At 46.6% G+C, this 22929-nt stretch overlaps 1 protein-coding gene across 1 annotated transcript in view; it reads left to right on the top strand.

The window, feature by feature from the left end:
• The window catches only part of LOC117505756 (atrial natriuretic peptide receptor 1-like), a 301825-nt gene that overhangs the window by 133146 nt on the left and 145750 nt on the right, over positions 1 to 22929 (top strand). Inside the window, exon 4 of the mRNA XM_034165299.1 lies at positions 7973 to 8086. Coding sequence (XP_034021190.1) covers positions 7973 to 8086 — 114 coding nt within the window. The remainder of the gene's footprint in view (positions 1 to 7972; positions 8087 to 22929) is intronic.

The following is a 22929-nucleotide window of genomic DNA, read 5'->3' as shown; positions in this document are numbered from 1 at the left end:
TGGTTTAATCACTGCAGATTTGAAACAAATCTAGGTAATACCTCATTAATGGCCCCCACCTCAATAGCAGGGTGTAGTGGCTGGGTTAAGGCATGCTGGGATATGTTTCACCTAATGTTTTCTATTTTCTTCTCGAAGTAATCCAGGAAATCTTGTGCTGTAAAAGGAGAGCGAACTGCAGGTGGTTGTCCATGAATAAGTGTTGCCACCGTGTTGAACAAGAATTTTGAGTTATGCTTGTTTTTGTTGATCAAATCAGAGTAATAGGTCCGCTTTGTAGCCAGTAATGCATGCTTATAGTCTAAGATCGCATCACGCCACACAAGGTGCAATACTACTTGAACTACGCCATTTCCGTTCTAGACCTCTAGCCTTATGCTTGAGGTCATGCAGGTAGTCATTGAACCAAGGTGACTGTGTTTTTTTTTGGGGGGGGGGGGGTGGTTTTAATAAAGGTGGGGCATTCATGTCGAGTGTCGTTTTGAGCGCTGAGTTTAAACTATCCACAAGACTGTCTACTGATTGGGCATTTTCCAAATGTGAAGGTAAGACATCAGGCAGTCTAGCTTCAAGTTCAGTCGTAGCCGCAGTAATAAATAAGGTTGCTGTTCCACTAAACATGGCAGCGAAACTGGAAACCTAATAAGTGAGTGATCAGAGACCACCGAAGCAAGAGGCATGATGTCAATATTGGTGACAGTAATACCACATGTGAGAACCAAATCCGGAGTATTTCCACTAATGTGTGTCGAGTCCTAAATGCATTGCTGAAATCCTAATACATCCACAATTTCCATAAATGACTTGCAGAGGGGATCAGAAGGCTTATGTAAAAGAATGTTAAAGTCACCAATAATCAGAATGTTATCCGCACTCGTTGACAAGTTAGAGATGAACGCATGAAGCAGTGTCTGTCCTGCGGTGTGCTGTCCACAGGACACGTGCGTTGGGCCAGAAACACGTGTCCTATGTGTCCTGAGTGTTGTTAGAAGGAAAGGTGATGTAACACAGTGGTAAACATACCACTGTCCCAGCTTTTTTGAAACGTGTTGCAGGCATCCATTTCAAAATGAGCAAATATTTGCACAAAACAATAAAGTTTATCAGTTTGAACATTAAATATCTTGTCTTTGTGGTGTATTCAATTGAATATAGGTTTAAGAGGATTTGAAAATCATTGTATTCTGTTTTATTTACATTTTAAACAACGTCCCTGTTGGGAAGGTGTCGTATCACGGACCCACAACAGGGGGCGCAAAGGAACGGACAATGAATAAGCCAAAAAGTAACAATTTAATGTTGTGACAACACACAACTAAACACACAAAATATATGTAGTCAATTAACACCAGGTGACGTGTGGGCAGGCTCGAAGATAGAAGACCCCCGACGAGAGATGAGCCGCGTCCCACACGGCTTCCACCACCAACGGCCTGAAGAACACCGGAGCCGCCAACTCCCGAGTCCCCAGGTGGCCTCTGTCTTCGGCTGTCGACCCTGGTACTGCTGGCAGAAAACAAGACAGGATGGATGAGTGTGAAGTCGCACACTCAGTAATCCACAGTCTGCACTCAGTTAGGAGGGAGCACCTCCACCTCCAATCACACACTCGTGCAGCTCCTGTTTAACCACTTATCTGATTGGAGTGTGAAGCGAAGCCGTCGCTGATCACACCAAACGCCAATCCCACAGATAAGGCAGACACAACAGGATAACGGCTGCAAAAGAAGTTCAGATTATCACTCAACAATTTGAGTCAGCAGAGAAAATTACCTCTTCGGTAGTTGATTTCTCGGCGGGGAGGTGGAGTTGCAGTCCGGCTTATATAGTGGTGTAGATGAGTGACAGCTGGTGCGATGAGTGACAGCTGTCACTTCTTCTGGGTCTGGCGCCCTCCCGTGGTTGGAGCCCGCACTCCAAGCAGGGCGCCCTCTGGTGGTGGTGGGCCAGCAGTACCTCCTCTTCAGCGGCCCACATAACAGGACCCCCACCTCAACGGGCGCCTCCTGGCGCCCGACCTGGCTTGTCCGGGTGTCTCTTGTAGAAATCGGCCAGGAGGGCCGCGTCCAGGATGAAGCTCCTCTTCACCCAGGAGCGTTCTTCAGGTCCATACCCCTCCCAGTCCACCAGATATTGGAACCCCCGGCCCTTACGACGGACGTCCAGGACCCTGCGGACTGTCCAAGCAGGCTCCCCGTCGATGAGCCGGGCAGGAGGCGGCGTAGGTCCAGGTGCACAGAGGGGCGAGGTGTGGTGTGGCTTGAGGCGGGACATGTGGAACACAGGGTGGATCCGCAGTGAAGCTGGGAGTTGGAGCTTCACTGCGGCCGGGTTGATGATTTTGAGGATTTTGAATGGTCCTATGTATCTGTCTTTCAACTTAGGGGAGTCCACACAGAGGGGGATGTCCTTTGTCGAAAGCCACACCTCCTGCCCGGGCTGGTATGTGGGGGCCGGGGAACGCCGGCGGTCCGCATGGGTCTTGGCCCTCGTCCGGGCCTTTAACAGGGCAGAGCGGGCGGTCCGCCACACCCGGCGGCACCTCCTGAGGTGGGCCTGGACCGAGGGCACACCGACCTCTCCCTCCACCAGCGGGAACAATGGGGGCTGGTACCCCAAACATGCCTCAAAAGGGGAGAGGCCGGTAGCAGACGAGACTTGGCTGTTATGGGCATACTCGATCCAGGCCAGATGGTGACTCCAGTCCGCCGGGCGCGCGGAGGTGACGCAGCGAAGGGCCTGCTCCAACTCCTGGTTAGCCCGCTCTGCCTGGCCGTTTGTCTGGGGGTGGTACCCGGACGAGAGGCTCACGGTGGCCCCCAGCTCCTTACAGAAACTCCTCCAAACTTGCGAAGAGAACTGGGGACCACAATCTGATACGATGTCCGATGGTATCCCATGCAGCCGCATGACGTGGTGGACCAGGAGGTCTGCCGTCTCCTGGGCCGTCGGGAGCTTCGGGAGGGCCACGAAGTGGGCCGCCTTGGAGAACCGGTCCACTATCGTGAGAATGATGGTGTTGCCCTGGGACGGCGGGAGGCCCGTGATGAAGTCCAGGCCGATGTGAGACCAGGGGCGGTGAGGCACCGGCAGGGGTTGGAGGAGTCCCGAGGTCTTCTGATGGTCTGCCTTGCCCCTGGCGCAGATGGTATAGGCCTGGACGTAGTCCCGAATGTCGGTTTCCAGTGACGCCCACCAGAAGCGCTGCTGGACCACTGCCACGGTCCTACGCACTCCGGGATGACAGGAGAGCTTGGATCCATGACAGAAGTCCAATACGGCAGCTCTGGCCTCTGGTGGGACGTACATTCTGTTCTTGGGGCCGGTCCCCGGGTCCGGGCTCCTTGCCAGGGCCTCCCGGACAGTCTTCTCCACGTCCCAGGTGAGGGAGGCCACGACAGTGGACTCGGGGATGATGGTCTCGGTGGGGTTCGACAGGCCCGCCTTGGCTTCTTCTTCGTGCACCCGGGACAACGCATCCGATTTTTGGTTTTTGGTCCCGGGGCGGTACGTGACCCGGAAGTCAAAGCACCCGAAGAACAGAGACCAGCGGGCTTGCCTGGGGTTCAGCCGCTTGGCGGTCCGGATGTACTCCAGGTTCCGATGGTCCGTGAAAACCGTGAAAGGCAACAACGCCCCCTCCAGCAGGTGTCTCCACTCTTCAAGAGCCTCCTTCACCGCGAGGAGCTCCTGATTGCCGACGTCATAGTTCCGTTCAGCTGGGGTCAACCTGCGGGAAAAATAGGCACAAGGATGGAGAACCTTATCAGCCTCCACGCTCTGGGACAGCACGGCTCCTATCCCTAAGTCAGAGGCGCCCACTTCCACTATGTACTGGCGATCAGGATCAGGCTGCACCAGAACTGGTGCAGTCGAGAACCGGCGTTTCAACTCCTTGAACGCGGCTTCGCACCGATCCGACCAGGTGAAGGGGACCTTGGTGGAGGTCAGGGCAGTCAGGGGGCTAACTACCTGACTGTAGCCTTTAATGAACCTCCTGTAGAAATTTGCAAAGCCGAGGAACTGCTGTAGTTTCCTGCGGCTTGTTGGTTGGGGCCAATCTCTCACCGCCGCAACCTTGGCCGGATCAGGGGCGACGGAGTTGGAGGAGATGATGAACCCCAGGAAGGACAAAGAAGTGCGGTGGAACTCGCACTTCTCGCCCTTCACAAACAGCCGGTTCTCCAACAACCGCTGTAGGACCTGACGTACATGCTGGACATGGGTCTCAGGGTACGGGGAAAAGATGAGTATATCGTCCAGATATACGAAGACGAACCGATGCAGGAAGTCCCGCAAGACGTCATTTACCAAAGCTTGGAACGTCGCGGGGGCGTTAGTGAGGCCGAACGGCATGACCAGGTACTCAAAGTGACCTAACGGGGTGTTAAATGCCGTCTTCCATTCGTCTCCCTTCCGGATCCGAACCAGGTGGTACGCGTTTCTAAGATCCAATTTTGTGAAAATTTGGGCTCCATGCAGGGGCGTGAACACTGAATCCAACAGAGGTAACGGGTATCGGTTGCGAACCGTGATCTCGTTCAGCCCTCTGTAATCAATGCATGGACGGAGTCCGCCGTCCTTTTTGCCCACAAAAAAGAAACCAGCACCCATCGGGGAGGTGGAGTTCCGGATCAGCCCGGCAGCTAAAGAGTCCCGGATGTAGGTCTCCATTGATTCGCGTTCCGGACGTGAGAGGTTGTACAACCTACTGGACGGGTACTCAGCGCCCGGGACCAAATCGATGGCACAATCGTACGGTCGGTGCGGGGGAAGAGTGAGCACCAGATCTTTGCTGAAGACGTCAGCGAGATCGTGGTACTCCTTTGGCACCGCCGATAGATTGGGGGGGACTTTAACCTCCTCATTAGCCGTCATGCCGGGAGGAACCGAGGATCCTAAACACTCCCGGTGGCAGGTTTCACTCCACTGCGTCACAACCCCGGACGGCCAATCTATCCAGGGATTGTGCTTCACCATCCATGGAAATCCCAAAATCACTCGGGAGGTAGAAGGTGTTACATGGAACACGATCTCCTCCCTGTGATTTCCAGACACAACCAAGGTCACAGGCTGTGTCTGATGTGTGATTAACGGAAGCAGGGTGCCATCTAGTGCTCGCACCTGCAATGGTGACGACAGAGCCACCAGGGGGAGCCCTACTTCCTTTGCCCATCTGCTATCCAGCAGATTCCCTTCCGACCCTGTGTCTACCAGTGCTGGGGCATGAAGGGTGAGATCCCCACAAAGGATCGTTACTGGGATTCGTGCAGATTTGCGGGGTTTCCCCGCGTGCGTGTTATGGCCCACCCTTAGCCCAGTTTCTAAGGACGGGCGTTGTAGTTTTGATCGTTTGGGGCAGTCCCTCTGCATATGCTCACAAGAGCCGCAGACAAAACACTCCCCGCGGGCCAGCCTCCTTTGTCTGACGTTTGTCTTTACTTTGGCCCTGCTCGTGTCCATAGCCTCCTCAGCAGGGGGAGCTGTAGCCACACGGAGCTCTCTGGCAGTGAAGCGTGGGGACGACGTCACCCTTTCGGAACCGGAAGGGGGAGGGACGGCTCGTGCCCGGTCACGCCCCTCGGCCTGCTCCCGACGATGCTCATTCAAACGGTTGTCTAAGCGTATAACCAAATCGACAAGCCCGTCAAAATCCCGCGGTTCCTCCTTAGCCAGCAGGTGCTCCTTCAGGACCGGAGACAGTCCATTTACGAAGGCGGCGCGGCGCGCAACGTTATTCCAGCCGGACCTCGCTGCCGCGATGCGGAAGTCGACTGCATACTCGGCTGCGCTGCGACGCCCCTGTCTCGTTGACAGCAGCACGCTCGAAGCGGTCTTGCCTCTGATGGGATGGTCAAAAACTTGTTTGAACTCCCGTACAAACCCAGCATAAGACGTTAGGAGCAGTGAATTCTGCTCCCAAAGCGCCGTAGCCCAGGCGCGTGCCTCTCCTCGAAGCAGATTAATAACATAAGCCACTCGGCTGGCGTCTGACTCGTACATGACAGGACGCTGTGAAAAGACGAGCGAACACTGCATGAGGAAGTCTGCACACATCTCAACACAGCCTCCGTACGGTTCCGGAGGGCTTATGTATGCTTCAGGGGACGGTGGGGGGGTCGTTGAATGACCAGTGGAATGTCTGTTACGGGCCCAGGACCAGCAAGAGGAGTGGCTGCAGCAGCGCCCTGATCGCGCGCTTCCACCCTGGCGGTGAGAGCCTCCACCCTCCGGTTAAGGAGAACATTCTGCTCGGTCACCAAATCCAGCCGAGCCGTGAAGGCGGTTAAAATCTGCTGCAGCTCACTCAACACGCCTCCTGCTGACGCCTGCGCTCCTGGCTCTTCCATTGGCCGTTCAAGCTCGGGTTGACGCCCCTCGGAATCCATGACGAATGGCCGAGAAATCCTGTTGGGAAGGTGTCGTAGCACGGACCCACAACAGGGGGCGCAAAAGAACGGACAATGAATAAGCCAAAAAGTAACAATTTAATGTGACAACACACAACTAAACACACAAAATATATGTAGTCAATTAACACCAGGTGACGTGTGGGCAGGCTCTAAGATAGAAGACCCCCGACGAGAGATGAGCCGCGTCCCACACGGCTTCCACCACCAACGGCCTGAAGAACACCGGAGCCGCCAAGTCCCGAGTCCGCAGGTGGCCTCTGTCTTCGGCTGTCGACCCTGGTACTGCTGGCAGAAAACAAGACAGGATGGATGAGTGTGAAGTCGCACACTCAGTAATCCACAGTCTGCACTCAGTTAGGAGGGAGCACCTCCACCTCCAATCACACACTCGTGCAGCTCCTGTTTAACCACTTATCTGATTGGAGTGTGAAGCGAAGCCGTCGCTGATCACACCAAACGCCAATCCCACAGATAAGGCAGACACAACAGGATAACGGCTGCAAAAGAAGTTCAGATTATCACTCAACGATTTGAGTCAGCAGGGAAAATTACCTCTTCGGTAGTTGATTTCTCGGCGGGGAGGTGGAGTTGCAGTCCGGCTTATATAGTGTTGTAGATGAGTGACAGCTGGTGCGATGAGTGACAGCTGTCACTTCTTCTGGGTCTGGCGCCCTCCCGTGCTTGGAGCCCGCACTCCAAGCAGGGCGCCCTCTGGTGGTGGTGGGCCAGCAGTACCTCCTCTTCAGCGGCCCACATAACAGTCCTAACTTCATTGGAATTGGGGTTGCATGTCTGTATTTTCAAAACTATCCCTTATTTAGAGATAAAAACCAGACCTAAACTATCTCTGGATTTCTAAAGTATCTCGTATTTAGAGATAAACCAGGTCATATGTCTGTATGTTATGAACTATCTTGTAATTAGAGATAATCCCAGGTCTAAACTAACACTGGATTTTACAAAGTATCCTCTGGTTTTTAGAGATAAAACCAGGCCTACACTATGTCAGGATTGCCTAAACTATTTCATAATTAGAAATAAAACCAAGTCTAAATTACGTCGGTATTTTCTAAACTCTTTCTAGTATTTAGAGATGAAACCAGGTCTAAATTATTGCTTGATTTTCTAAACTATCCCTGGTATTTAGAGATAAAATCAGCCCTAAACTGTTTCTGGATTCTCTCATATTTAGTGATAAAACCAGGTCTAAACTCTCTCTGGATTTTCAAAGGTATCTCTGGTATTTAGAGATCAAACCAGGCCTAAACTATGTTTGGATTTTCTAAACAATCTGGTATTTTCTCAGAAAGTACCACATAGCAGGATCTTGATACATGTACACTCTGTGTACAGAAATGGACATTATAGCTTTTAAGGAGTCAGCCAGGTCACTTTAACTGGTTATTAAAATAAATAAAAAAATTAGTGGTTTGTGAGATCATTGTTAACTGGTCATTGTAGTTGCACAATCGCCTTTCTACTTATATGATTTCAGCTTTTGACCTTTATGTGAAACATGTTTCATCTAGAAATCTAAAACTTTCTCATCTTTTGTCCAGAATGTGAAGATCCTGACCTACCAAGAGCCTCAAAATCCAGAGTACAAAGAATTTGTCCAAAACTTGAAGAACGATGCTGATGTGATGTTCAGCTACACAATAGAGGATTCTTTGGTGAGTGTCTGCAGGTCATAAAGTGTCTTTCAACCTGTAGAGGAACAATAACACAGAATAATTTCACAATGTACCAAAAATGTTAAATGGGTTTCCATAGAACCCTACCCTACCCCACCAAGAATTATGCCTCCTTCTTGAAGTAATAGTAGACCAAATATAACTGCACATCAGGTTCCAGTGGATCAGGAGTTGGTCTGCCAATATTTGGACCTGGGTTCAAAACCTGGTCATGCTACCTCTCTGTGTCCTTGGACAAGACACTTGATGTGCATGGCATCAGTCCACCTAGCTGTATAACGGTACCGACCTCGACTGGGGAAGCAACATGTGTCGGACTGGCTGGATGCAAGAATCAGAGATAAGCATCGGTACTAACGGGCCTCAGGGTCTGCTGTATATAAGTCTTGCTTCTTAAAGTAATAACTGCAGAAATCTCTACACAGAGTTGCAGTGACATTTAAGTAACTGTGAGCAGAAGTTGAGTGCTCACATGAACATTCAGTCTCTGTTCTCCACTTGAAGCAGCCTGGGGCTCCACGGACGTCAAGTTCTAAGTGTGAAAATATTCACTCTGAAACATCAGGAGTAGAGAACAGAATGTGTGCATTAATATCATTCAGATCAGTGATTGTGCCCCCTGTCTTCTTCATGCCATCCTGTGCTGCAGGCTGGAGCGACTGGCAGTCCACTGAGCTCCGAAAAAAAAAAGTAATGCAATGCTAAAATACCCTCGACTGTTTGAGCATTGCGTTATTTATAATTTGCAGTTGTTTAATTAAATATTACAGTCCTATTGTCTTACGTACAATTTGTACATGTTCAAATCAAATTACCATTTGTTCATGTTGTGCAAATCATGGAATATTTGTAAATCACCCTTTGTGCATTTGCACGTATTAATATTAATATGACAAATTTAGCTCCATAGAAAGGTTTGAGTTCATTAAAGTTAGCATGCAAGCTAACATCCACAAAATGTCTTATAAATGACACCAGAGGTGTTATCTATCAGCCTGGTTGGTCAGAAACTGTTGGACACAAATGCACAGCTCGAGCAGACAGCTCTGGTTGTAAAAAGGATTTACTCGGGTGGAGAGCAGAGGTCAGTACACAAGTAGGCAGTCTAGAAAAAGCAGCAGTACAAAAATCATCAGGCTTGAGGTGTGGTCAATACAACAGGCAGGAGGTCAGGAACATTATGAGGCAAGCAGGACTATGGAATGCAAGAAAAGAGCTGGAAAGAGGCACAAGGCACATCAATCTGGCATGGGACTAAAGCACCCAGTGAGTTTATGTAACCCCAGGTGAGGAGCTGCAAATCAGGAACAGGTGTGCATGGAAAGCACCAGAACCAGGGCGTGGTCAGAGAGAGAGAGAGAAACACCCACCACTAAGAACCAAGAGACAGACAAGACAGATAGAGACAGACAAACCCAAGTAGCAAAACCCAGTAAGAGAACAAATATGAAAAAAAAAATCTACAAAAATAACAAAGAAAAATGCATAACAAGACCAAAACTCAAACCAAAACTCAAACCCTGACATTATCAGGTTACAAGAACAGCTTTTTTAATTTTAGAAGCGTTTATTTCTCACCTGTTTTTACATAATATACCAGAAACAAAGCAGTTCGCAAGTCGCTAAACTAGGAAGTGACGTCACCATGCTAACCTCCATAAAATGTCTTATAAATAAGTTCTGAGGTCTTAATAGGTTCCAAAAACAGCATTTTCAGTTTTATAAGTGCTTACTTTCGCTAGCTTTTACATAATATATGAGAAACATGTATATAAACACACAAAATGAAGCGGTTTTGCAGAAACCAGCAACTGATGTCACAGTGCAGCTCTACTCTGATGGGCTGTCACCTGCGTCACTCAAGGACGAAATGGATGAGATAACAGAATGTGACTTTTTACACCTCTTAAAATACATCAAGGTTAGCCATCTCCGAAATTGTCCAAGGTCTGTGCCCCACAAATGTTCCCTGTGAATTTTAAGATTGTGGCAGTAGTAGTGCCGCTTATGCTGTACACAGACAGATGGACGCACGGACAGACAGACGCCAGGTCTTCGCAATACCTGATGGCCATATGTTGGCCTCCGGTAATGAAAATGACTTTATCCAACTTTTTCTGAATGCTGTGCCTGCTTGACCAATTACTAAATTCAGTCCTCCCGCAGCACCTCTGTAGGAACGTACATAAGGGCCCTGTCCCACTGGCGTTGAGGAGGATTTGCGGATGGAATCCTGCTGCGGATGAGATCCGCATCACTGCCTGAACACATACTGAAGACATACGCAGGACATACACAACCAACGCGCCGCATATCCCCTGTCATCCGCTGATATCCGCAACCAATGGGTTGGCGCGGCTTCGCGGCGGACCGGGACAGCGTGCAAAACAGATATGACGCGTGCCCAGCACGGCCACATCACGGTCGCAAATGGTATGTCGTGCATGCAGACAGAGTGGGAACGGATGAAGCGAATGCATCACGGCCGCTGTGCCCCTCATGGGGGCGCCTCCGCGGTCGCCTTTGCATCTGTTCCCTGTTATATCCGCTTTTCTTCCTCATGTATTTGCTGATCCACCCCGGGACATTTCCTCCCACCTTTGTTGCGGACGTTCAGCTTTTGTCTCCTCATTTCATGCGCAAATCCTCCTAAACGCCAGTGGGACAGGGCCCTAAAAAGGAAAGTCGTGGACATCAGAATGATTTTAGGGCAAAATTCAACATTAACAATTTAATATCCTCACATTATTCAATAGAATATAGTAGATATCAATATGCTCAAGCAACTCAACTTTATTTCTAGAGCACTTTAGAACAGCCAAAACTGAAACAAAGTGCTGTACATGGGGGTCATGAAAACAATAAAAACAGCAGTGAACAAATAAAAACAACTAAAACAGAGCGAAGTATCAAGGTGCATTTTAAGATTGGTTTTAAAAACAGACAGTGAAGAGGCCTAATGTGCACAGGTAGGTCATTCCAAACATTAGGAGCTGCAACAGAGAATGCTTGATGCCCACTGAGTGTTTGCTTGGACCTCTGTACCTCAAGAAGCAGCTGATCAGCTGGCTGGAGGCAGCATGCAGGGGTGTAGGGGTGAAGAAGCTCAGAAAGGTAAGGTGAGGCGAGCAGGCCCAGCACCAGAAAAAAAATATTAAGGGGGCGATGAGTTTATCACAGGGGGTGGGGTCACCCCCCCCCCCCAAAAAAAAAAAAAAAACAAAAAAAAAATTGTGCGCACCGGAGGCTACCTGCCTCTGAGCGTGCATAATGAATTGGGTGCGCTCCTAGAAAGCTTGTGTATTTAGGCTACACCGTTGTAAGAGACTGACTGAGTAAGAGTAAAGAGTGATGACAGTATTTTTTTAATTATTATTTGAATGTATAGACCCTCGGTCAAGTGATCTCCTGCATACCACAAAACCAAACCAACAACTGATCTGAGAAACGACAAGAGACAGAAGATTAACCCCACATACAGCCCTCCATCACAAGCGCAAACACAGCGCAACTGGGCATGACAGTCACACAACGGGTCAAAGATAAACCTTTCATGTAGATATACAGTGGTCCCTCGTTTATCGCGGGAGTTATGTTCTAAAAATAGCCCGCAATAGGCGAAATCCGCGAAGTAGTCAGCGTTATTTTTTACAATTATTATAGATGTTTTAAGGCTGTAAAACCCCTCACTACACACTTTATACACTTTTCTCAATCAGGCATGAACATTTTTTCACTTTTCTCTCGTGTGTAAACACTCTCAAAGTTCAAACCTTAGTAGAAAAATAAGACCAACCTGTTTTCAGGCCCAAACATTTGTTTGAGAAATAAAAATAGAACGTTTTCCTATAAATAATTATGATGGCTTTTAGAACTAACAAATTTAATTTTAACGATCAACCTACGAGGTTGGACACATAAGAAATTATTAATAGTGACTGACCAGTATTCCACAGTTCCTCTGATCGCGCCTCTTTGTCCTGGCGCCGCACCACTGTCGCGCCTTTTTCCACTCACACCTCACTGCAGGTGTCTTTTTCCGAGTGAAGAACACAGTTATGGGTAGTTGTTGGCGCTCTTTTTTCTTCTGGGCGAGGAGATTCTTATAAACAGACACACAGAACACAGTGCGTGTACTCTCCCTTCGCGGTGCTGCAACAGGTGTCCCATCATCTCGACAGAACACCGGCAGAGCACAATGCGCTGTTAAAAAAAAAAAAGCATGCAAAATTGGACAAAAAAAAAATCTGCGAAACTGTGAGGCGCTATATTTTCCAGTATTTCTTTTTCTTTTTCTTTTTATTTTTGATAACTCTCACATCCAAGGGGGCAAGGTTGATGACGTGAGGGGGCGTCGCCCCAAACGCCCCCTCGTGGCGAGGCCGGAGGCGAGGCCATTTAAAGATTTAAAAACAAATAAAAAAATCTTAAAATGAACTCTAAAGTGCACAGGCAGCCAAGGACAGGATAGGTGTAATGTGCTCCCTCTTTCATACTCCAGTTAGCAGACTAACAACAGCGTTCTAAACTAACTTGAGGCGTGCAAGGTGTCAGGTGTTGCTCAAACTGGATGGACACAACTGAAAACTCACACGACTATGCAAGGCTGCTGTTCCTGGACTTCATTTCTGCATTTAACACCATCATCCCCCAGAAACTGGTGTCCAAGCTGGGTGAACTAGGAGCCCCCTCAGCACTGTGCAGCTGGGTCCTGGATGTTCTGACTGGGAGGCCACAGAGTGTCAGGATCAACACCACCTCACCCTCCACCATCATCCTGAATACTGGCTCACCCCAGGGTTGTGTGCTCAGTCCACTGCTGTACACATTGATGACCTTCAACTGCAGAGCCCAGCATGAGAAAATTCTTAAATTTGCAGACGATACAGCAGTGATCGGGGTCATCGGCCAAGGGAAAGCTGCAGCTTCCTCTGTGATTCAGGAGGTGATTAGAGACATTTTCAACAGCAAATTTACAGAATAAAATGTCCCAGTCCATTGCCAAGCCGCAAATCACTGTCAGTTGCGGATATCAGCAGATGACAGCGAATATACAACATACAGCGCATAGATTGAGTATGTATTGAATATGTATTGTGTATGTATTGAGTATGTATGAAGTATGTAAGGCGGATGTCATCCGCAGTCAAAATTTTGTGCAGCTCAAAAATCCTGGTAACGGAAAAACATGCCTCTGCGGATAATTGCGGACGTGTGCGGGTGTCGGCCGACTCATACAAGCATGTTTCACTCATATTGCGGATGTTAAGCGAATATGAGCCAATTTTGTCCGCAATCCATACGCAAATCCTCCGAAACGCCAGTGGGACAGGGCCCTTAGGTAGAGAAAACTTCTTTAAACAAGTGGGGAGGGACCGAGGAGAACCTGATGGTTTTATATGGGCTACCACATCCTCTAACACTGACAGAGCCACAGGTTTGAATCCATTGAAGACCACTGGGCACGGAACAGAGACAGAGGGATCAAAGGAGGGTGGAGAAATGCTCTACCAAACGGTAGAGTTGACCATTAAAGGGTTAAAACAATATAATTTAATTATCAACAACAGCCTTTGTTCAGTGGCTTTTTAAATGTTTCTGACTTTTTCCAAAGATTTTCCATAATGTTTAAAAATGCAAACCATTGAATGGATTTCAAAATTACTCTGTCAATATTGATGACATAATGTGCAACTGATGTTAGATATATTTGATGTGACTTTTCTGCAGGGGCGCCAAAAAGGGGAGAATAAGTTAAGTTCTACTATTGTGACTGGAAATGGATTTACTTTTCTGTCATAGTGGTACACGTTAGGAGTTTAGACAGACGAAACTTAAAAATGTCAGCTACTGTACATACCATATTTCCCAGACTATGCATAGAACCAGACTCTTTGTCATGTCTGTCAAAAAATGTGGTGTGAAAAAGAACAAATAGCTATGTCATACACCGGTCTATAAATCGCATTTATGTATTTTAGAAACATTGTGCTACGGCTTCATCCAACAAAATGTAATTAAACATTTTAAAACTTCTAAATATTTTTAAAACATTATAGTTAGCCTTGCCTTAGCCTAGCTGTCCTCCTTGTTGCTGTTCTGGCTGTCCCAGAAAGTGAAAATGAGTGGAATGCTAAGTAGGATGTAGATTAGGTTATTCCATATTCAAGAGTGTTTGCATTTTGGTTTAAGAACAAGATTTATTAATTTCACTTGTTCTAAGACCGAGTAGGCTGTTTTGATTCAGTCCTTTTTTTCTTTGGGAGGTGATCATCTAGTGGTTAAGCATTGGGCTTGAGACCAGAGGATCCTCGGTTCAGACCCCAGCCTGACCGAAAAATCAGTAAGGGCCCTTGGGCAAGGTCCTTAATCCTCTAGTTGCTCCTGGTGTGTGGTGAGCACCTTGTATGACAGGACCCTGACAGCGGGGTGAATGTGAGGCATAATTGTAAAGCACTTTGAGCATCTGATGCAGATGGAAAAGCGCTTTATAAATGCAGTCCATTTACCATTTCATTTTAGCAGAAGCTCTTGACAGACACTCAGAAATTCTGATTTTTCTCAGAAACTCCTCTCACACTTTCTTCCACAAACACCCCACTGTGGCCCTTCTTGATCCTGATGAACATCACATTTTAGTAGTTTCTTCTTCTTGCTGATCGATATGTTTATTTTGTGGAAATTGGCTGAAATATGTTTGTTAACGAAGAGGCACAAATTCATTCCTGTCTGTCCACAGTAAATGTGATCAGAACATTTTCCTGGCCAGGTTATGCAGCTTGGCCCACTGAATGGATGATCGAGGCCTCTTCAAGCTGCTGCTGAGCAAAGACAAATGTGATTCAATAAAAACAGGAGATTGCCTCATCAAATGTAGCGCACCTGACAGAAAATCTGACAGGACCTGAATGGAAAAAACACTCAATTATGTAAATGTGTAATTAGGTTAGCCAGATCAGTGTGTGTGTGAGCTGCTTCAGGTTAGCTGCTCGTTTCCTGCTGCCTCGTTCTGCCCCCACAGAACATCACAGTCTTAACCACTGTGTTAACCCCCAAAATGTGAATCAGCTGCAAACCGTGAATTGCAAAACATGAATACTGAAAAAAATACCTCCAAAAACGTAAATGCAGATCTTGCAAAACGTGAATTTTCTTTACAATTTGGTGTATGTGCTTGGCTGAGGAGCTAATGTTGCGAAGCTACCGTCTGTGGGATTATGACTGCGCACCTCTCATCACTACCTCCACGGGGCTTCATGTCACCGCCGACCCGTGCGTGACCTTGACACTTGCACAGATTTGATCCCCCCACTGGCACACAAACTGGCATGTCAATGAATAAACTGTGTGGAAACTGTGCGTGGCTGCATGCCAGTTTGCAAAGAAAATTTTGAAAAACTTCTGACAGGGATTAATTTCATGATCTAGTTGTGAACATTGCTCAACCTCTTGAAAAAATCAAACATGCCACTGCAGGTCATTGCGCTCAGCTCATCTGAATTTGAAATTGAGATTATGAGGAGATGTTACATCTATAAAAAACATAACTTTACAGATACAGTACATTATTTATCTAACTCATAAGAAGGAGTAAAAATGCACCTGTTTTACCATAATTGGACAAAGCGGTAGAAGATGAATGAATATATATATTATAAATAATTACCTTTGAGACAATCCAAATGCATTCTCCATCACAGACGCGCACAAATGTCAGCTGTAGATTATTTTTCTGTGATTCTTGGAGCAATGAGAGAATGATTTCACCAGCCATGTTCTGAGAGCAAATGCATCATCGTCTACGAAATGATTATTTTATGTAGTGTGGCATCAAGCGGGACAAAGTGAGATGCGTTGGCACAACAAATTGCGCAGGAGTGCAGGGAATTTTCACATTGCCTATTTTAGTGAACAGTCCAATGCTTGGTGAATTCAGCTTCATGATGAAAGGAAGAGTCGATATCAAAAAGTGACATCACTATGAACACTTGGCCACCACAAACCATTTATTCCACTGTTAACTTTTCTGACACCTCCTGCCTAAAAACCAAAAAGTCAGATGGATCATGAGGCCCCACTTTCACAGTCTGTATCGAGTGAACGAGCTTTTGCGCTTCTGCTCCACGGGAGGTTTCTGTCCTCCCTGAGCTTGCCTTAGGACACCTGTGTTTGACACGTGTACCAGAAAGGTTACTCTGAGTCCACCTGTTGTTATGCACATCAAATGGGGAAGGGTTACTCTCAGTCCACCTGTTGTTACGCACATCAAACGGGAAGGGTTACTCTCAGTCCACCTGTTGTTACGCACATCAAACGGGAAGGGTTACTCTCAGTCCACCTGTTGTTACGCACATCAAACGGGAAGGGTTACTCTCAGTCCACCTGTTGTTACACACATCAAACGGGGAAGGGTTACTCTCAGGCCACCTGTTGTTACGCACATCAAACGGGGAAGGGTTACTCTCAGGCCACCTGTTGTTACGCACATCAAACGGGGAAGGGTTACTCTCAGGCCACCTGTTGTTACGCACATCAAACGGGAAGGGTTACTCTCAGTCCACCTGTTGTTACGCACATCAAACGGGGAAGGGTTACTCTCAGGCCACCTGTTGTTACGCACATCAAACGGGAAGGGTTACTCTCAGGCCACCTGTTGTTACGCACATCAAACGGGAAGGGTTACTCTCAGTCCACCTGTTGTTACGCACATCAAACGGGAAGGGTTACTCTCAGGCCACCTGTTGTTACGCACATCAAACGGGGAAGGGTTACTCTCAGTCCACCTGTTGTTACGCACATCAAACGGGGAGGGGTTACTCTCAGTCCACCTGTTGTTACGCACATCAAACGGGGAAGGGTTACTCTCAGTCCACCTGTTGTTATGCACATCAAACGGGGAAGGGTTACTCTCAGTCCACCTGTTGTTACGCACATCAAACGGGGAAGGGTTACTCTCAGTCCACCTGTTGTTACGCACATCAAATGGGGAAGGGTTACTCTCAGTCCACCTGTTGTTACGCACATCAAACGGGGAAGGGTTACTCTCAGTCCACCTGTTGTTACGCACATCAAATGGGGAAGGGTTACTCTCAGTCCACCTGTTGTTGCTGCCAGCAAATGGGGAAGGGTTATGATCAGCCCACCTGTCATTATTTCAGCTTGGGACTCCAGCAAGGACGGTCGCATTCCTCCCCTCTCCTCTCCTCCTTTTCCTGTTCTCTATCTCTACTCCGACCTTCAAAGTCCCAGCTTCACCAGAGTGAGAATTCTGCAAATTAAGATTTGGATTAACCATGGAATTGATCAGCTGGTCTCGCAATTGACACCATTTTTTTTTTCAACAAGGAAATCAGGGTTGGGGGACCCTGCGTGCCCTGATGGAACCTACCCAGCAGGCTATGCTGTCGAAGCCTGAGAGAATGGACTGTGACGTGTGGCTCCACTCTCTGTGGAAGACATTGAGGATTTATTTCTATTTGCTTTTATGGTGGGAGGTTTGGTGCTGATTGGTTTGTGCACTGCCCTGACCCACAGGAATATTAGCAAGACGGCTGCTTCCAGAATCTCATTCCTTCATCAGTCCATCATGATTAATGAGTTGGGCAATGCTGTGCAATCTAAGACTGCGTGAACTCTTGAACTCAATCGGAAAATGGAAACCATCTCGGAGCATATGTCTGCATTGCAAAGGAATGTGATGCTGAGGACCGGAGAATATTCTTCATAAATTTGGACTCTAGATGGTCAGAGGTGCAGTAAATGGAATTCTGTATCTCTCTGTCTAACATCAACATGGCAGCCTTATCGGTTCCTGAAGGCCAAATACCCTGCTCTCTACGGCCTTGGTGAAGGAATTCGGCTCCCCCTTCTTATCTATCTCCACCCCCCACCAGCCTGCTGTTGCCTAGCAACGTCAGACTTTACACACACACTGAAACTGACAGAAACTGACAACCCCTCCCCCCATGTCTCTCCACTCTCCTCACCCTGGCTTCCTCCCTGCCACCTCGAAGGCGGCGCGTTTTTACTGCTGCAGCCTTCAACTCCCCAAGATGGGCGCTGCAGGCCCCTCCTGCTGCAGCCTTCACCCACTTTACCTCAATTCGAATGACAGGCTACTTCATATTTAGTGCACATAAACAATGTCAAATGTATATGTGTTGTGTTTAATTCTGATGTGTGCCATTTTTACGGTAAACAAGTAATAATTGTGGATAAATTGCTGTATCTTGTCTGAGGTAACTGGACTGTAAACGTAATTTCATTGTTGTTGCACTCGTGTAATGACAATGACAATAAATCTCATCTCATCTCATCTCATTACCCCGTCAGATGGGGAAGGGTTATGATCAGCCCACCTGTCACTGCTGCTGTCAAACAGGGAAGGGTTATGCTCAGCCCGCCTGTCATTTACTGCCGTCAGTTGCAGAGCTACGCAGTGAATCTCTGTTGCTACAACGACACGTTGTTATTTTCCCATTCATGTGATCACAGGAGCAGAACAGATGGTTCTCTCTAAACTGAGTTAAACTAAATGTGGAAAATGCCAATTAGTACATTTCACGGTCTGCATAACAGTAAGTGCTTCAAACTCAGCGAGGTTTGTGTGAAAAAACTTAAATAATTTGATTTCCGAACCACAAATATGTTTTTTTCTTTTCTTTCTGGCAGTAAGCTCAAAGAACTTTAATGAAATGGAAATCAGGATCATTTTATTGCTTTAGTTTAGTAAAGCAACAATGACCAATTAATTGTTGTATTTCTCTAAAAACATGAGGTGGCATGAGTTCAAGGATGGAATTCTGTTTGTTGGATCGTTAGCAGGAATATTTAAATCGTGATGAAGCCTTGATCAGTCATCGTGGAGAATAGTTTACACCTGGACTGGAGTAGTCCATTGGACTCTGGATCAGATCCAGGACTTGTATGTTGATTAGGGTGTTGCTGACACATAGGAATGCACAAAACAAATCCTTACTTATTGATTTTTCTTAGTTTCAGACAATCTGAAACTAATTTCTGTGCATGTCTCGGGAGAAAATAAAATCCTGAATATAAGATGAAAACATTTAAATCCGTTTAAAACACTTAAACTAATCTGATAATGATAATGAATGATAATCTGCCAAAGTTTTTCACACTGCATTTGTATGTTTAGGGCCCCTTCAATGTTCAGTACAAATGTGGTCGAATTGCACATGAAGCAGGAATCATATGCAATACGTGTAAAATTGGAACTACGTCCAATGCCTCGTACACCTGTTGCTACAACTATTTGCGCACACCAGCAGCTGAAAGACAGAGACAGCCCATTCAATCCCTCTCGCGGCAGGTGTCGGCCAAATTCCAGCTGACACACACAAACATCTAATACCGCCCACTGCACACTAAGAAAATATGTGGACATTCATGCTGTTAGCACGAAAACAGTCAGCAGATGATCACTTTTGAGCTGGCGGTGAAATTTGTCTAAGTGCCCCCACGACTGTGGAGATGCCGAGTACACATGTGGCGTGCCAGAGTGTCAGCTCCCCCCACAACACATGTGCATGTGATTCGCGTGCCTCTCCCCTGCTCCCCCCAACACGTGTGTGCTTGTGGTTCGTGTGCCCTCCCACCGGCGAGGCACCTCTCTTCTGATTAGGGCCTTCTCAGTGGCTGCTCCCCATCTATGGAACGCCCTCCCAGACCACCTCAGGGCTCCACAGACGGTGGATGCTTTTAAAAAAGGACTCAAAACCTACCTTTTTACTCTGGCCTTTAGCTAAATAACTGTTGCTGTTTTATCATTCTTATTTTGATTTTATTGTTACTGTTTTATTGCTTTTACATTGATTTATAGTTTTCTGTGTTCTTCCGTTTTATACTGTAGCACTTTGGGATTTGGTGTCAAATGTAAAGTGCATTATAAATAAAATTTATTATTATTATTATTGATCACCTTGGTCTGTGCGATGTCAACAGCAGCAGCTGTTGACATCTCTGGTCCTGGACATCACAGCTGCAGAACACGTACCGTGTTTTGATGGACACGCATGTGTGTGTGCTTGCTGTCCTCACATGGAAATACATAAAAACATATATCGCTTTTGTGACGGGCTGGAGAGCATGCACATTGAGAGGCTGTCCCAGCTGAAACGGAATGTCAGTTCATGTGGACATGCAGCAGGCGATCTGAATGTCACATCTATCTGACAGGACATGAGCGTCCTGTGAGCGGTGCGCCGCAGGACTATATGACATGCCAACAGAGTGACAAATACGCCACTTTCAGACCCATCAGCAGAAATACGCCATAACAAACACCTTTTGGTCAATTATCTCTTTTTAAAAAAAATATGTTTCCTTGTTGATTTCAGGCATTTTTCCGTACCTTTTACAGGACAGCGATGGTAGTGCCATCTTGTCTGTGAACATAGATAGAGCTCGACAGGGAGGGTAACATTAGGAATTTACAGCAGGCCACAGGTAATTAAAGACCCTGCAAGGCTTATGACAAATGTGGGTGTGGAATCCATTAGCTTAGCGAGGAAATTAGTGCAGTTGGTGAAAGTGCAGTTTATCTGCCAGGGTGGGAAAGTCAACAAGTTGAGACTGTGGCCTGCTTCCGTAGACGTGTCCATAAAAATCATATAGGGATATGCTTTGCAAACTTAATACCTGTTACTACACTGGATGATGTAGAAATTGAGGATGACCCAGTGGTTGTTCTAGGAATAGCAAAGATTTCATGTCTGCTACCTATAACGCCCGTGGAATGTCTCAAGCCTAAACCTACTTCTAGGCATCTTATATACTTATACATGGTACTCTGGAACCGCCCCTAAATCCAAACAGTTCAACTGTCAACCCCACTGAGGTCCTTAGTCTGGGTCTCATTAACAATAAGATCACTATCCTCAAAATCATTGTTGACTGTAGATATGATTGGGTTATGTGAAACCTGGGTTAAACCTACAGCTGTCCTCCCCTTAAATAAGGCCTGCCCACCAGCATATACGTCCCTATAAGTCACGTCCCTCATGATGCGAAGCAAGGCGGGTGTGTTGCTCTTATTTATAAATCTAGGTTTAGCTTATTAGCTGTTGGGGGTCACAAATATACGTCATTTGAGCATCTGATTCTCTCCTCTGCTCAGGATATTACGCATTGCCAAGGTCAGAAGAAGCTTTTATTGCCATTGCCAAGGTCAGCTGTATTATTTTGTCACTGTATATAGGCCTCCTGGCTCATATTCTGAATTCTTAGATGAATTTGGTGCATTCATCGCTAACTTGTCAACTAGTGCAGATAACATTCTGCTCATTGGTGACTTTAACGTTCATATAAATAAGCCTTCTGATGCCCTCTGCAAATCATTTATGAAAATTGAGGATGCATTAGGATTTCAGCAATGCATTCAGGACTCGACGCACATTAGTGGAAGTACCCTGGATTTGGTTCTCGCACGTGGTATTGCTGGCACAAATATTGATATCATGCCTCTTGCATCAGTGGTCTCTGATCACTCACTTATTAAGTTTACAGTTTTGCTGCCGTGTTTAGTGGAACAACCTTATATATCACTACGGCGATGCATCAACTCCTCAACTAAGACTGAACTTGAAGCTAGACTGCCTGATGTCTTAGCTTCACATTTGGCAAATGCCCAATCAGTAGACAGACTTGTGGATAGTTTAAACTCAGTGCTAAAAACTACACTCGACATGATTGCGCCACCTTTGTTAAAACCACGCTCCCCCAAATCACAGTCACCTTGGTTTTGTGATTACTTGCGTGATCTGAAGCATAAGGCAAGAGGTCTAGAATGGAAATGGCGTCGTTCAAAATTAGAAGTATTCCACCTTGCGTGACGTGATGCTATCTTAGACTATAAGCATGCATTATTGGCTACAATGCGGACCTGCTACTCTGATTTGATCAACAAACACAAGCATAAATCAAAGTTCTTGTTCGACATGGTGACAACACTTATTCATGGACAACCACCTGTAGTTCAGTCTCCTTTTACAGCACAAGATTTCCTGGATTACTTTGGGAAGAAAATAGAAGACATTAAGTTAAACATATCCCAGCATGCCTTAACCCAGCCACTACACCCTGCTATTCAGGTCGGCGTCATTACTGAGGTATTATCTAGATTTACAGAATTTGATACTATCTCACTAGGCATGCTGACGAAACTCATAACATCTACAAAAAGCACAACCTGTTTATTTGATCCTATACCAACAAAACTGTTTAAGGACCTGTGTTCCAATCTTGGGCCAACTGTGCTGGAAATTATTAATCTTTCTTTAACTTTTGGATCTGTTCCTAAATGTTTCAAATCTGCAGTGATTAAACTATTACTTAAGAAACCTAATCTTGACCCTACTGTATTGAAAAACTATTGGACAATATCAAATCTACCATTTTGCTCTAAACTTTTGGAAAAAGTTCTGTCACGGCAGCTTGGACTATCTTACTGACAATGATCTCTTTGAGCCACTGCAGTCTGTTTTTAGAAAATATCATTCCTCAGAGACGGCTCTCACTAAAGTGGTGAATGATCTTCTGCTTACAATGGATTCGGACACCACTACGGTTCTGGTGTTGTTAGATCTCAGTGCTGCATTGGATACCATGGATCATCTCATATTCTACTTGATAGGCTGGAGAATCACTTTGGGATTATTGGGAGTGCCCTTGCATGGCTGACGTCATACTTGACCAGTCATTCTCACTGTGTTTTGTACAGTAGCACTACCTCTAACCTTAGTGACATGAAATTTGGGGTTCCACAGGGGTCCGTCTTAGGCCCCGTGCTTTTCTCCCCTTAT

Source organism: Thalassophryne amazonica, unplaced genomic scaffold (assembly GCF_902500255.1).
Source record: "Thalassophryne amazonica unplaced genomic scaffold, fThaAma1.1, whole genome shotgun sequence".
NCBI classification, from domain to species: domain Eukaryota; kingdom Metazoa; phylum Chordata; class Actinopteri; order Batrachoidiformes; family Batrachoididae; genus Thalassophryne; species Thalassophryne amazonica.
Note: the sequence above shows the minus strand (reverse complement) of the source record. Positions and strands in the feature narration are given on the sequence as shown.